Genomic DNA, 15,798 nt, shown 5'->3' with positions numbered 1-15,798 from the left:
TCAAATGTGAAGCGACTTTATTTGTTCATTGGGAACATTTAATGTCAGTAATGTACACACTTCCGAAAGCAAAGTGTCTGTGAAATTCGAACAGCGGAGTAACATCGTATGGAATTACAAGATCGAAATCGTCCCAATACGTTTCAGATCGCCAAAAGAAAACACCACAATTGATATCCTAAAAATTAAGAAAAACACAAGCTGTTGGGTGTACCACACAGTATAAACGGACACATATTTATGGAATACCAAGAGGACATTTGAGAGTAAAACGCGAAGCATTTAAACTCAACCACGACATTATTCAAAGATGAAAGTACTTGAAATGACAAAAAATATGGGACGCATTACTTCAAATAAACGTGGAAGGTTTTGCAACCGTCTATTAACGTATGCTCAAAAAAGCCAAACATTTCAGAAAATGCACGTTTTAGTAATTTCGATAATGTAGAAAGAGCGTTTGTTCACCGTGCCTTTATGCTGACAAGTCTATGCTCCATGTCTTCTCAAACCCACTGATCATCAAGCATGATCAGGAGGCCCTCATCCAACAGTAGATTGCCAAAGAGGGCTGCATATTTACTTGTTTTGCTGAAAGAGCATTTGTGAAGGCATGTATAATTCGTCACTCATTACAAAGCTTCACTGTTATGTATGAACACAAAACACTGCACTGTTTGCAATACTTTCAAAACCATATATACACAATTAATTCACGCAGAATATAAGTTCATTCAGAAAATGTAATCCCTTGCAGGGCAGCAAGGCAATTAAAGGGCATTGTTAGCATGCTGTAGTTACTCTGCAGTAAGCTACTTGGGATATCTGCCAAATCTGACTGGCATCTTACGAGGCCAAATACTTCCTAATCTAAAAAGCACACGTGTGGAAATGCTTACAATAATAATTATGCATCGGTAGTATGAACACAAAACATCCCAGTGCACAAATATCCACGTTCAAAAGTGCCCAATTTTTCTAATATCGTTTGCATAAAAAAAGACCCTTGTATACATGAACACCTATGCATGTGACCAACCCTGAAGCGGGATCAGAGGTCGCAACCGGGTACCCGATACCCGTACCCTACCCGATACCCGGCTACCCATACCCGGCCGGGTACGGGTACCCGTTTGCGACCCTGGTGCGGCCGGGTACGGGTAAGGAATCAAAACCCGTTTGCGACCTCTGAGCAGGATACATCCTTTGCACGAATTTCCTTGAATCTGGATGCCCATATATACAGCGTGTCCTGGACAAAAATGTGAGCATTTATAGGATATCCTGCATATAAATGGTGTTTTTGTTGGGACGCCTACAATTTAACCAAAGCTAAAGAAGAAAAAAAGTAGAAAATCGTACGAACCAATTATTAACAAAAATGTATGAAAAGCTGTGCCGACTGGTTCGCTGCGTCTCCACACTGCGCAAGTAACGTTGTGTGCCAGGTAGTCCCAAGTTGTGCACGATACTACGCAGTAACTAATTCAGCTATCCTTCGATTCACCACTAGCTCCACCACACCTGTGAACCAAGCATTCACGATACAAAAAAAATGTAAGTTTATATCTCATTATTATATACTTGTGTTAATATACGGTGCGTTCAAAAAAAATAGCACAATGGGATAAATTTAGATTTCATGGATTTATGAAAAATAAAACTGGTAAACCTGATCACCCCACCACCACCCCTGAATCAGCCCGCTATATTCGAGGACCCACTGTTGAGCCAACAACATGCCAAGAGCCCTCTCTGCAAGTGTAAACGCCCTTGTGCGCACTCGAAGGGGGTGGGTGTCCTGCCGCCGGCAACTCGCGAACATCACGGGATGCCGAAGGGGATGGTGAAGGACATGTAGTCGCCTGTGGCTCCCCACTGCGGGCGGAAGTGCTGATAGATAGAGATCCACACAGTGAGGACCACGGTCCAGCCCAGCACGCCGATCGCCGAGCGGACCACATCTGCGCACACGGAAACATTCACGACGCGCCGTGCGGCGTAAACGCAGCGTCGGGAGCGCGACAGAATCCGAAAGGCCACGCGGCGTCTGGTGAGAAAAAGTCAGGCATTTTTATTTTGCACAGATAGCGCCCGTCGGTGATAAATCCCCTGCGTTGTGTGGCTATGGATTTCTATACGAGTCCACAGGTCTCTAATGTCAGTGTGCGGGTTTCTCTTACGAGTATATGGGTCTGCATACGAGTTTATACATCTTGTTTGCGAATGTCTACAATACGATGTAGATTTACGTGGCGCATGAATGCGATCAGATCTCAATACACCGCATAAAAAACGGTGCAGGCACATTTACGTTGCAAAGAGGCAGTCACTTAAAGACAGAGGGAAAAAAAGCAAGGTTTTGAACCAGGAGGCACAGATGACTGCGGCAATGGAGTCCCAGACTTTGAGGTTGACTGTAGCCTTTGATAGAAAGCCTTGGGTTGCTTGAGCAGACGATGCAAGGAGGGGAGTAGAGTGTGATGAGGAGAGGAGAGGCGAGGCAAGATGTGGGAGAGTGCATAGAAGGGAGTAGAGTGAGATAACAGCGGAGTGGTAGGCAAGGGTGGGTCCATGGATCATCTTAAAGGACAGCAAGCGCAATCTTGAAATTGATCTGAAATTGAATTGGAAGCCAGGAAGGGTCTGGAGCATTGGGGGCAGCGTGGTTTTGTTTACAGGTTTGGAATGTGACAACAACTTTTGGGATCATCAGGAGATGAAGGAATCATGGAGACCGAGGCACGCCAACGATCGTGTGTCCTGTGTGTTTGTTTGGGGCAGTGCGACCGAGCAATTTTTATTTTAAACCTCTTTCGTCTGCAAGTGGTATGATTCAAAGGCATTGAAAACACACAAAACAAGTGTTTGTAGCTTTTAGAAGCTAGAAAAGCGAGTGTATATTCACAAATCCCACTTTGATCGTGGTCATGAAAACCCTTCACAAAGCTCGTGCTTTATTTCAAGTTAATGAGACGAGGCTCAAAAGAAAGCTGTCTCTGGTGTGGACCAATCAGTTTCAAGGACAACGCATATCTTATCAGAGTGTGTGTTTTTGTTTGCATTTTGACTGCAAGTATTATGGTTAATGCAGACATGAATCCTTGTAAAAAGGTTTCAGTTTTGTTGCCAGAAAAAAGGGGAGAAACCCTATTATCAATACTCTTAGTTCTTTCGGTAAAGTCACGTAGGTAAAAAATGAAATTAAAATTAATACAAATAAAATAATATTTTTTACCTACGTGACTATACCGAAAGAACTAAGAGTATGAATCCTTGCAGTCACGAAAGCTTCAAATCTAGAATTAACACCCTATTATTAATGTAAGTAGTTTTTACATGGCTCGATGTCCACAATTATGCCAAATGTTTACAAAGTACTCTTAAATAACGATAGCACCATTCTAAACCTATGCCGCTAATGAAGCATTTCAATGTAAACAATCTCCTAAACATTGAAAAATACTGGCTCGCCATCAATCGGGAGCGAGTGATTGAAGATGCATCCCAATTTAAATGCGGAACATGAAAATAAAAATGCCTTTATTTTCATTACTACAGAAAACTGTCCCTTGGCTGATATTAACGTGAAATGCACGAATTACATGTCAACCAACATGTGCAATAGCAAATTAGCCTTGTATAGTATGAACAAACTTAAGCATGCGACCAATGTTTTAATTTTAAAATATATATATGCAGACACAAGGTCGTCAGATGAAAAATTCAAATTCATAATTATCCCCAAAACGGTATCGTATTAATTTTCACCACTAACATTGTATACACTCAGCAAAGTCGGTGTTTGTCTGCGGGGCTAACAGATAACAGAAGGTTGTGCTGAAACTCATTATTTATAACATCTGAATGCATGTGTGACCATAGGGCGACGATGTTGCGAATTAGCATACTCCGGTCTGACAATGTCCACTTGTGATGTCCCCGACTGGGACGTGCCGAAATTAAAAGTGTGCTCAGCTGTGGCAGAGACCTGCACTCATCCACGTTTGCCAAGTACAAAGCTCATGTCTGAGCCGGTGGATTAGGCGTAATGATTTAAGCTAAGCAAACAACGTGCCATGGAATTCACCAAAGTGGTGGATGCAACAAGAAATACACTTTTAGTGTGCATGTGTTATAACATTTGATGTATTTTATTACCTTAAGTATTTTAACAATTTCAATTCAGTGGGCGCCTATATCAATAAACTCAGCCTTTGTGTTTGTCTGCCTTCCAGATGTTATTCTCGCTGTATAATCATGAATCAACATAGGAGTTTTAATATTATAAACATGCATATCAAAAGTTCTATAACCACTGCTGTTGGTTGCACCTGGCCTTACAATTAATATCCAGTTCACCCTACCCATATACTGTAATTCCCAATGATTTATATTTATATTCTTGAAGTCTTTCGGTAAATTCACGTAGATAGGTTCAAAGAAAATTATCAAAAATAACAGAAAACTACGACGTTTCGACCGCAACACAAGCGGTCGTCTTCAGGAAAAGTGTATATTTGTCTTTTGCAAAAGCGATCATTTAATTTAATGCAAAATTGTCACTTTTCTAAATAATACAAATCCAACGTTCTTACGTCAAGGGCCGGCCTTATCTGATTAACCTAAAAAGGGATAGCACAAATGGAAAAAATAAAATTTTTAAAATGTTCTTGCTGTGGATTTCACACCTGATGATGATTGCTTGTGTTGCAGTCGAAACGTCGTGATACATTTTTTGTTTAATATTTGTATTATTTTATTATTTCCCTTCTACGTGACTTTACCTAAAGAACAAAGAATATGGAAATAAAGCAGTGCAGTGATATGGATTCTGACTTAATTGAAGGGGAGAGTGTACAAGACCAGCACTGTGACATATGGGTTTGAATATTGGACTAAAAACCCACAAGAGGAGCAGCAGATGCTGCGTACCACATGGAAAACTGACGAGATGCCAACATGAATCTTGGGGAATACAATAATGGTTTGGCCTTGAAATTATGCAATGCGGAATAAGGCAAGGATGGTGGAACTCATTTTAGGCAAGCCGAGAGTAAGGCGAGTCGATGGGTTGGGGCATATTGTCAGACGAGAGGAAAACCACATCGGCAGGAAGGTGATGATCATAGAAGCACCATGGTGGAGACTGAGGCAGGCCTAAAAAGAGGTTGTTTCAAGTGGACAACCAGGACGTGAAGGACTGGAATGGATATGAAGATGTCCGAGTAAAAGGAATGAGTGGAAAAAGACAGCAAGGCAGGCAGACCCCACAAGTGGGGGAAATAAATGGCATGAACAATAAATCAGTGTAGACCCAAGGGCATGGCACTCACACTTTTTGATCTCGGCTTGCTCCTGGTATTGTGGCTTCATGAATGCTTCCTTGAAGAACCAGATGGAATTCACCAGCCAGAGGAAGGGCAGCAGAATAAATCCTCCTGCGTACCATTGAATGGACACATCAAGACGACTTGTTCCACTTATCCAGGACATGATTTCTTGGCTCGTCACACATCCTTGACCACAATGCTGTTTGATCACATTCCACCTTGAAAGCTCGGCAATGTTGGAAACGGTTAGTAATTTGGGTAGGGACATAGCTCGGCAAATGAGGGCTTATTTAGTTTTAAAAAGCTGTCAATCACTCGATTTCGGCTGACGTCACAACTCTGGGCCAGTATTCAAACATATTCAGTGTAGAGAGAGCACAGTGCTCCCACGAGGTGTTAAGACAATTTGAGTTCCAATCTGTTCCACGAATGTTCAAATATCCAGCAGACAGAATGATCCATTATTAAACGTACGCAGCTGGTGTATCAAAACAAGTATACATTTTTTTTTATTTTAACATGTTCAGTAGGTTTGTAAATGACTTTATAAAAATAGCCATGCAAGCCTCGCTTATGCCAAGGCTCTTGAAACTCAATGAGGCTTTCATCGATCCTCCCTCTTTGAAACTAAAATACTGTCAGATGGCATTTAGGCGCCCTAAAGCAAATCCTTATCCTTTAATTCTTATCCTGTAGTGGAATGTTTGGCCTATTCCATTCCAGTGAGTGTTTGACATGTGGGAGGATTTCAGAGTTCATGCACATGTCAATCAACTGCTGGATGCGGATCCGTGGGCGTTGACCATACTTCACCACGCTGAAAAATGATGGTTGGTGAAGGCATAGAGAAGGGCATAAACATGACAGCATAGTACGGTACAACAATGGATATCGCTGCACCACCATGGATCCTGCTGCTGGGAAACTGGAGGAAGCAGGGAAATCCTATACATAAAACAGGGTAACACTCAAAGCTCCATGCAGATACTTTTAAGAATCAATTACCGTTCTGCCTGCTCATGGCTACCACGAGCTTTAAATGTGGTGCATATCAAACCTGGAACTAAAATTCCCATGTCAGCTAAAGTTTGTCCATACAAATGCCACAGTTTACATGTACACCAATGGTTTCCTATATGTCAATAAATCACCACAATATTGAATTATCTAAACCCATTTCAAGTGCGAAACATTCAATAAGAAACATGGATACGTACTGAGAGGATGGAACAAAACCTCAAATGTGAACAAATAAACATGGAGAGATGTGCAAGAGTTTGGATTATACGGAGAAATAAAGAGGAACGCAGGTTAATGAGGTAATCTTTTCCGGTTAAGAAAAGTACAGCAACTGGGTTTGGGCAGGATACGTTAGCCGCCGGAGGAACTAGAATAAAGATTTAGTAGCAACAGCTAAAAGAGGGAAAGCACCCAAAAGGACAATGCTGCAGTTGCTGGGATGGAATGTCACATTGTGGAACTGAAGGATGGTGGCGACTTGGGTAGAGGCCTTCATCCAGTCGTGGATTGGTCATGGGCTGATTGATGATGATGAGGATGATAAAATGGAATACATATATCACAAACAAAAAATGAGGACGCCGAAACATTCCAAAAAAAGTCGCACATTATGTTCAAAAGCAGAATGCACTCATTGCTCGACAAAGTAACATGACTGACTTGCTTTTTAATCCTAAGTGAGCGGTTCACTCTGGCCGAGTGCTGACCTTGCCTTTGGAATGAATCACACGTTTCATGCGCATTAAAGCTGACAGCCGGGATTACCGCTCATATCCCCAAATGCAGAAATCCGAACGTCAGCAAGTGCTAAGCAAACACGTTATGCAAGTGTTTATTGCGTGATGTGCAGCCACGGCGGTGGCATCATTCACAGGACAAAGCACCTTTCGAAATATAATTTATCCCTATCAGATAACTTAAACGCATGGGTCTTTTTTTCCCCAGAAAAATTTAGCCAGGATAAATTCATCAATGCCTACAAAGTACAGTTTGATAGTTATCAAAATACAATTCATATGCTTTCAGTCAATGGATGTTACAGATGCTACAAAAACTGCATTAATCATTACTTTGCCAAAACTTACTATGAACAGCCAAAGGAGTGAAAGTGCCCAAGCAGAGGCCCACTGTGGATAAGCAGCAATGAAATCAGCTGGTGTGCAGGCCTAGTACGATTGCTGCATCGCTGGTCTGTGAGAGATGGTGACCAGCTCAGGGAGACCTTGAATGTATGTGTTGTACTTATTTTGTACCGTACGTAGTCAACCATGCCAACTATGCTCATCCAGCAGTCGTTAGATTAAGGCCAATGATGAAACGGCACAATAGTACCACACTAATGAGCAGCCTTAGGTACATCTTGGTGGTAAAACGGTACATAAAAAGTAAAAAATGGCACACATCTGTGTTCCCCATTGTGTTGAATCGTGAATTCGCAAAGTAACGGAAAGTGTGTCGGTAAGGATTTTCCAGAGCCCAGAGTTTAGCATGGACAAGACAATACCCAAACGCGTAATGGAAAACTCATTCATTTAGCTTTCACCGCATTCAGATTGACGTAGGTGTTCTGCAAACCACTGATGGTCTCACTTTCCTTCACTGCGTGCGTAACAATGGACCAGCTGCTTGTGGCAGGGTGTGCTAACGAAAATAACCGAGATTGCTTGATCGGGACAGATGCTTCAACCGGTCCTTAAAATACACAACAACAAAGTTTGGATGTACAGAGTTTCTAAACATGACCACCTCCCAAGATGCAGTAATGAAATGGTGGGCAAATGTATTTTGTTGATAGAGGCAGCCATAGGCAGAGGTAAAAAATAAGAATAACAAATGGGAGGCAATGGATGAGAATGAGCAACCAACGACTGAGTGACGTTTGACTGAAAGCTTCAACAGAAGGCCTTGAATGGTGCAGCAGTGTGCATAGAGGAAAGTAGAATGCGATACAAGGAGAGGTAGGCAAGGACGAATCCATGGAGGAATCTTGAAGGTGGTGGGATCGAGATGTTGATCCAGCACTGACTGGAGCGAATTGGGGTGACGTGTTCACTTTTATTGGCGAGGTGTCGGGCAACTGAATAAGAAGACATGGACGTCATTTTGACACTCGCATCGTTACCTCTGTAGTATTTCCTGCAGAGGCTGAGCTTGTCTTCATTGGTGACCCGCTCCAAATTCATCCTGAATCAAATGGACCTGCACAACACGGGTGACAATTTAAGCATAAATTAAGACATCTAAAGTAATTGACCATGTCTTGGCTGTGCAGATTTGTCAATATTTGAATTTCAAAAACAATACTCTGCATCAAAACTGACCTGTAGTGAGCGCACTGCAATGTGAACTTGGCGACAGAGTTCGTTGAATGACCACGGCTGACAAGTGGCAAGCGATATTCCTACTGTGGTTTCTGGGCCACCACCCCTACCAATCCGTACTGACCAGCGTGTTGAAGTGTGGTGGTGAAACAAACCTACAACCGACGCACCAAGGATAGTCTTCATTCCGCATTGGATAGACAAAGGGCTGTTCATTAACATTACTTCTATCGTTATTTTTCTTTAAATGACATACAAGCTTATGTTTTCTCTGTAGGGCTTTTGAAAAACAAGTTAATATATTTTTCATTGTGAACCCCCATTAATTGGAAATATATAACCGAAATCACATATCAAATACCCACCAAAAGCTAATAACAGTGATACAGATTATCTCGCTTGAAATATTGCTTTTGCCTTGAGCTTCCAATAATTTCACACTGTTATTCGGGCCATGTCACGAGACATTCCATCCTGAAAACTTGGTAGAAAGGAATTCACATAAATAGGCTTGTCACCAAAGCACCCTGAAAAGATGCGATCTCATCAGGTCTCAGAAGTTAAGGAGATGCGAGCCTGGTTATCACTCGGGTGCGTGGCCAATTGTACAAACAGCACGTGCTGTTTGGGTGCATGGCTGCGAGATGCGATGCCAGGATATGGCAAAGTGACTAGTGCGGTACACCGTTACATTTGGTCAATTGCTTGATTGAAGAATGGCGTGTGGAGCTCTCAGTGTATCTTTTCCCTTGTGTGCATTCTCATCGGCGGAACACTCACTTTTGAACCCGCAACATATCCCAAATGGAAAGACTCAAAATGAATTATTAGCGAGGGTTTTCCCAAGTAAATTATTTGCACTGTTACTTGGCCTCTTTATGCAATTGTTAGTTTATCTAATTGTTTATCCAATTGTTTGTGCTCGTTTCGCATGTTAAACCGTTTTCATTTGATTCTCTGAGACTTGCCAAACACAAATTGCGTCATTATTTTTTGTTCATTAAGTATTTGGTTAACAACAGGCTTGAACCACCACAAGGCTACATTTGAAGACCCCAGTTTAACGTCGCTGTCACATCCGCGGACTAGGACTTTTCTACGAGATCGTCATCGACGTACACCTGGGATGAATCAAAGTCGATTAAGCCAATGAGTCGACACGAAAGTTATAGACATTTATTTTTTACTCGAGTTGATTTACCCGAGACCCCCTTCCAAAAACGTTGGCCAACTCCCTCCCACAAAAGTGACGCAGATTATAAGTTGATGGCGTCGCCAAATCACGCACAACACCTCCCGTCCAGCGGCACACACGGTCAAGAGGCCTTATTCCCCACCTATTTTCGCTATCGGGGATTGAGTAATCGAACCTGTTAGGCGAATCGATTACTGAAATTGGATATGCAAAGTTTCACGTCCCAACTCCCGATGACTTTCCATCAATCCATTGAAAAATCGATTTCCTTTGTATTTGTTCAACGTTACGGTGAACGTATGCGCCTCTATCGGGCTACATAGTGGGGGGGGGGGGTCAAGTATAGACCCTGAACAAACTTCCACACACACAGAGAACAAAAACAACAGTGACATTAATCGATCCATTAGTTGTATCGCCACCACGGCTGCGGGTTAACGTGGCGTTGTCAATCCACCGCTGGATGAGACCGACCGCTTCGTGGTCCGATTCAACGGACATCAAATAGTCGCGGTCCTCCCTCAACTCTGCCGCTCGCCCTCCTCATTCTCAATCGCATCGTAAGCACCCCCCCCCGCCGCGTCGAAAGAGCAAAGCCCTTCACACAAACAACAACAATAATCTCTGGTTCTTTCGGTAAAATCGCGTAGATAACCTCCCACCCCCCCATCTCCCCTGTGAACTCCTACAGCCAAACACCCTCCCCCCGCCCATTCCCTACCCTCTCCCGTGCCGATATAAAGCCACAACAGCAGAAACATTTGTATTCCTCACCTGAATTCGGACGCTTGTGTTGCGACCGAAACGTCGTTTTATTTTATTTTATAATTTTTTAAATATCTACGCGACTTTACCGAATGAATCAGCGAGTATTGATTACTGCGGTCACAAAGTTTCAAATAAACGATGATAATAACCTTCCCCCCGCGCCTGATAGCTAACGCGTGGTGTTATCGAACCTCTTTATTGAGATAAATGTAAAAGCAGGACCCGAGGTGGTGGTGGTGCTTTTCAAAGGCCCTCGACTCTCGGTGAAGACGAAATCCGGAAGTGGGCGAAGTCTCGCGAGAGTGGAGATCTCGCGATGAGACAGGGTCTCTTCTGGAAGATCACACCGCGTTTTATTGGTAGAGGCTTGCTGCAGCCTCTTCCGGTAGAGTTATAAATCTACCCGCGTATTTAATTGGGAAAGGTGCTTTCTCTTACGGAAGAATCATTCGAGTTTTATCGGCAGCTTCTTCGGCTTCCGGTAGCTATATACATTCATATTCTTAGGTTTTTTCGGTAAAGTCACGTAGGTAAAAAATTAAAAATAATAATTTTATATTATATTTAATTTTTATTTTTATTAATTTAAATTTTTTACCTACGTGACTTTACCGAAAAAACCTAAGAATATGAATCCTTGCAGTCACGAGAGCTTCAAATCTAGAAGCTATATAAATGTTCTTCAGTTTCAATAAGCCAATAGCCCGGGGTTTAAATGGAAGCTTCATCTTCCGGAAGGGGAATTCGTGTTTTATTAGCAGCGTCTTCTGCTTCCAGAATCAAACGTCCGTCGTTTGATGTCAACTTCTTCTTCCGGAAGTTAAATTTTATTGTTTTATTGGAGGATCTTCTTCTTCCAGAAGCAATCTTCCGCGTTTGTTATTGTGCATTGGACGGAGCGCCGTGCAGCATTCCACTTCCAGAAGATGAATTCCGGCGCGTTTTAATGACGTCTACCATCTTCCAGAAGATGGCAATGCATTTCATTAAAAAAACTTAACCCGTAAAAACAAAGTTTTTCACTATAAATCCTTTATATGCGTGGCATCGGTTTTATTTTATTATTCATTTCTGTTTTTCTTGAGTAAGAGTTTCATTTTTATCACATTGGTATTTTAAATAAAATATGGAAAATTTTTTTCCTAAAAAGTGGAAAAAAAATTTTCAAGAAAATAAATTGTCACGCACAACGAGTCTGTGTGCAAAATGTCAGCTCGATTGGATCACGGGAAGTGGGTTAAAAACGATCGAAAGATTTGCACGGTCGCAAGCAAGCAAGCAAGTGAACTTAATATAAAGGATTTAAAAAGTAACACAGATTTCATAACGCAGGGTTTAATTTTGGGGGAGAAAAGGGTTAGATTGCGTCCATATAAACGTGTCGTTAAACCCGCCACCACCCGACACAGCCAATTAGTAATGTGATAAACATTACGAAACAAGAGGATGATTGATTGGTGGAAAACCACTTGCATTAACATTGGCTGTTGACATTTGGACTACGCCCATTTAAAACCCTTATAAACAGTTTGCCTTTGGAAGCTAACCCCCCTTTTCCTGAAGACGACCGCTTGTGTTCTGCGATCGAAACGTCGTAGTTTGCGTTATTTTCTTTGAACCTATCTACGTGACTTTACCGAAAGACCCAAAGAATAAGAGGATGTTTACACAAATCTGGCTGTCGCCTGATGATGCTGGTTGTTGTAATTGCTGGAAAAATGTCACGGTGTTCGTAAATGTTGTAGTGGGTTTACTCTCCAACACACCGGTGTGCTGTACTAGTAACGAATTGGCATGAACATCAATGTGTCGTTAAGCCCGCCACCACCCGACGCAGCCATTTAGTAAGGTTTGTCACCTTCTTGGTTCTTTCGGTAAAGTCACGTAGAAGGGAAATAATAAAATAATAAAAATAAAACATAATAAAATAATTCTCACGACGTTTCGGCCACAATGCAAGCAGACGGCTGCTTGCATTGTGGCCGAAACGTCGTGAGAATTATTTTATTATGTTTTATTTTTATTATTTTATTACTTCCCTTCTACGTGACTTTACCGAAAGAACCAAGAAGATGAATCCCTGCAGTCACGAAAGCTTTAAATCGAAATTTAAGGTTTGTCACGTTAACAGAACGTGGCCAATTCGTCACTAGTTCAGCACCACCGGTGTGTTGGAGAGCAAAGCCACAACATTTACAATCTGACGTACGACGTTTCGCCAGTAATTCCAACCGGCATCATCAGGCGGACAGACAAATTTGTGGAGCATTATGACTGCAGGTATTGTGGTATATGCAAACATGACTCCTTGTAAAAAAAGTGTCAGTTTTGTTGCCAGATAGAAGGGTAAAAACCAATTATATTTTTACTGGCAAATGAGGTTCCCATGGTGAAATCCTCCTGTTTAGTTCCTTAAATAGAGGGGTGGTTGTGATGGCATCGATTGTGAGCCCTGCACGTGCGAAGGGGAGGGAGATGTGGTGGTGTTGAAGCATAAATACGTTGCCACGTTTTGTCCCCGTGCCAAATTTATTCATTGGATGTCGGGTGATGGAGGGTTCATCGACACGTTTTTTTACCGAGCCGAAAGAAATCAAGTAATAAGGATGCAACTAAAACATGCGTTCCGACCATATCCTGTCTGGACTGAAACTATCTATGCCAATGGTGATGGGAGTGAGGCCAAAGATGAACATTTAATCTGTTATCTTGGATGAACCACCCTCGAGGATTCTAAACAGTCACACACATAAACAATCTCAATTTTATTAACAGCGCAAATAAATACTAGATAGCAGGAGGTAATAAAATATAATTACAGTCTGAAATGTTTTATTCGCTTTTATAAATTCACTAGCTGTACTACCCCGGCTTCGCCCGGGACTTGGATCCACCACGCCCGGCCGCCTTTGTCTCCCCAGTGGCGATGTTTACACACCACACCAGTTACTCGTTTTGAGGCTGAGTCGACCTAGGGGAGGCACAGGAGCGGCTGAATCATCGTTACCGGTGGTGGCCGTGAGCAGGAATCGAACTCGGATCGCTGGGTTCGTAGCGCAGCGCGCTAACCACTACACTACAATGCGTTACGCTTCCACGTGCGTGGGTCACGTGACAGATTTGACGTCACAGTTCAGTTGCCGTGCAAAAAATCTATGCATTTTTGAGCTCCACCCCAAAAAAAAACTAAAGTGTATTTTCATAATTTTTGCATGGTGTACAGTCTGGAAAGTATCCACATGGCAAAGTTTGTTGCATGTTGGGAAGTACGCTAAACATTTTGAACAGACACATATTCACAACTTTGCCTTTTATATATATGGAGAGGAGATTACACTCAGTGGCTAATGTACACATGTTAAATGTTTGTATTATTATTTACAACTAGTAATAAAGTATTGTACATTTGTGTGTTTGTAATCTTGGTAGATTCCAAGGTGGCCATGTGGCAGTACAGCAATCGATTATTGACTTTTGGTGTGCATTGTTACCTGTTACCCAATCATTTATGGGTATTCCATGGATACTCCAGTTTACTCCAACATGCTAAATACTAAGAGTGTTGAGACTCAGCAAGGCTGTCTTGGGTAAACAAGTCAATACAAGTCAAATACATTCCTCATCATTTGAGCATACGAAAGTGTTCATATTCTAGTAGTAATAGGTTTTTACCTTTTCAACTGGTACAAAAACTGACACCTTTATACAAGGGTTCATGTTTGCAATAACCACAACACAAGCAGTCAAAATGCAAACAAAAAACAACTCTGATAATGGTAATGATATGCACTGTCCTTGAAGTTCATTGGTCCACACCCGAGACAGTTTTTCTTAGAGCCTAGTCTCCATTGGTGTTGGACCAGACGACGCCAAAAGGCGTACAACTCAAAAACAGCGCACTATCAGAGTATTGAGAGCTCGGGGTAAGCATTTACACTATGAGACCTCCTTTACCAGTGGCAAAATATAGTAATAGGTTTTTACCCTTTTTTTACCCTTGTTGAAAGGGTAAAAAGCTATTACTATATTTTGCTTCCACCCCGACCCTGACGCCTACATATTTCGAGTTTGCATATTCTCCCCGTGGTTGCGTGGATTTTTCTCCGGGTCCTCCGGTTTTTCCCTCCGCATTTAGAAACATGCGTTTAAATTATTTGGTTGCTATACATTTCCACACGATAATCCACTTCGTTGAGCTTCTGAAATAAGAGCTATATAGCTCAGTGGGTGTTACCTGGTAAAATAAAAATAGTCGTTTAATAGTAAACAGTAAATACATAAGTAGTACATTAAAATCTAAATCTTGACTTAAAGCTTTCGTGACTGCAGGAATTCATATTGTTTGGGTCTTTCGGTAAAGTCACGTAGATAGGTTCAAATAATAAAAATAAATAAAAACTACGACGTTTCGATCACAACACAAGCGGATCGCCGTCTTTTTTCCTCCTGATGAGGATCGCTTGTGTTGTGATCGAAACGTCGTAGTTTTTTTTTATTAATTTGAACCTATCTACGCGACTTTACCGAAAGACCCAAAGAATATGAAGAATCTATTTTTGAACTCTAAAAGAGAAGTACATCACCCTGTGTGAGAGAACAGGAGAACAATCCGTGGAAGTCGACATTACATGATCACATCTGTAATCTCTTCTACTGGCCTCTTAATGACATCAGGCGACATTGTCATTTCTCACCCGCCTCCCACCGTGAGTAATGCTTGTGATATGACAGTTAGACCAAAAGTAAAATTCATTTTCAAAGCTAAGTGCAGAGGCACATTAAATTTCGTGGGTGGTGTTTTTCTACAGTCATTGTTTACGGGGCTGAGACAGACCCCCAACCCAGCTTATATGTAAGTTCCTAGCTTGAAGTGTCTCATTCTTCACCTGTGGACGGCTGCTTGTGTTGTGGCCGAAACGTCGTGAGAATTGTTTAATTTTATTATGTTTTATTTTTATTATTTTATTACTTCCCTTCTACGTGACTTTACCGAAAAAACCAAGAAGATGAGACAGACCATCAACTCACGACAATTGAGAACACAGTTTAATCAAGGGCAGCAGAAAACCCGGATTTGAACTCTCAGTGGTGCAAACTCCACGCTCTGACCTCCGAGGGAGGTGATGTGTGGAGTTGGTAAAGGGCTTTCTCACCTTTGGGA

General features: G+C 41.9%; 1 protein-coding gene across 2 annotated transcripts; it reads right to left on the bottom strand.

The window, feature by feature from the left end:
* On the bottom strand, positions 1 to 10,915 carry PSENEN (presenilin enhancer, gamma-secretase subunit). Of its 2 annotated transcripts, none has more exons than XM_078870026.1 (4): positions 10,829 to 10,915; positions 8,476 to 8,552; positions 5,337 to 5,441; positions 1 to 1,964 (listed from the first exon to the last, which is right to left on the bottom strand). In XM_078870026.1, the coding sequence occupies exons 2-4, from the start codon at positions 8,534 to 8,536 to the stop codon at positions 1,825 to 1,827; spliced, it is 306 nt and encodes a 101-aa protein (XP_078726152.1). In that variant the 5' UTR covers positions 8,537 to 8,552; positions 10,829 to 10,915; the 3' UTR covers positions 1 to 1,824. The 2 variants fall into 2 exon arrangements, with proteins under 2 accessions (XP_078726152.1, XP_078726151.1); XM_078870025.1 differs by having other exon boundaries at positions 10,644 to 10,906.
* Positions 10,916 to 15,798: the final 4,883 nt, after the last annotated feature.

The sequence above is a fragment of the Lampetra fluviatilis genome, chromosome 29 (genome assembly GCF_964198595.1).
Source record: "Lampetra fluviatilis chromosome 29, kcLamFluv1.1, whole genome shotgun sequence".
Classification (NCBI taxonomy): Eukaryota; Metazoa; Chordata; class Hyperoartia; order Petromyzontiformes; family Petromyzontidae; genus Lampetra; species Lampetra fluviatilis.
This window is presented reverse-complemented; position numbering and strand designations above follow the sequence as displayed.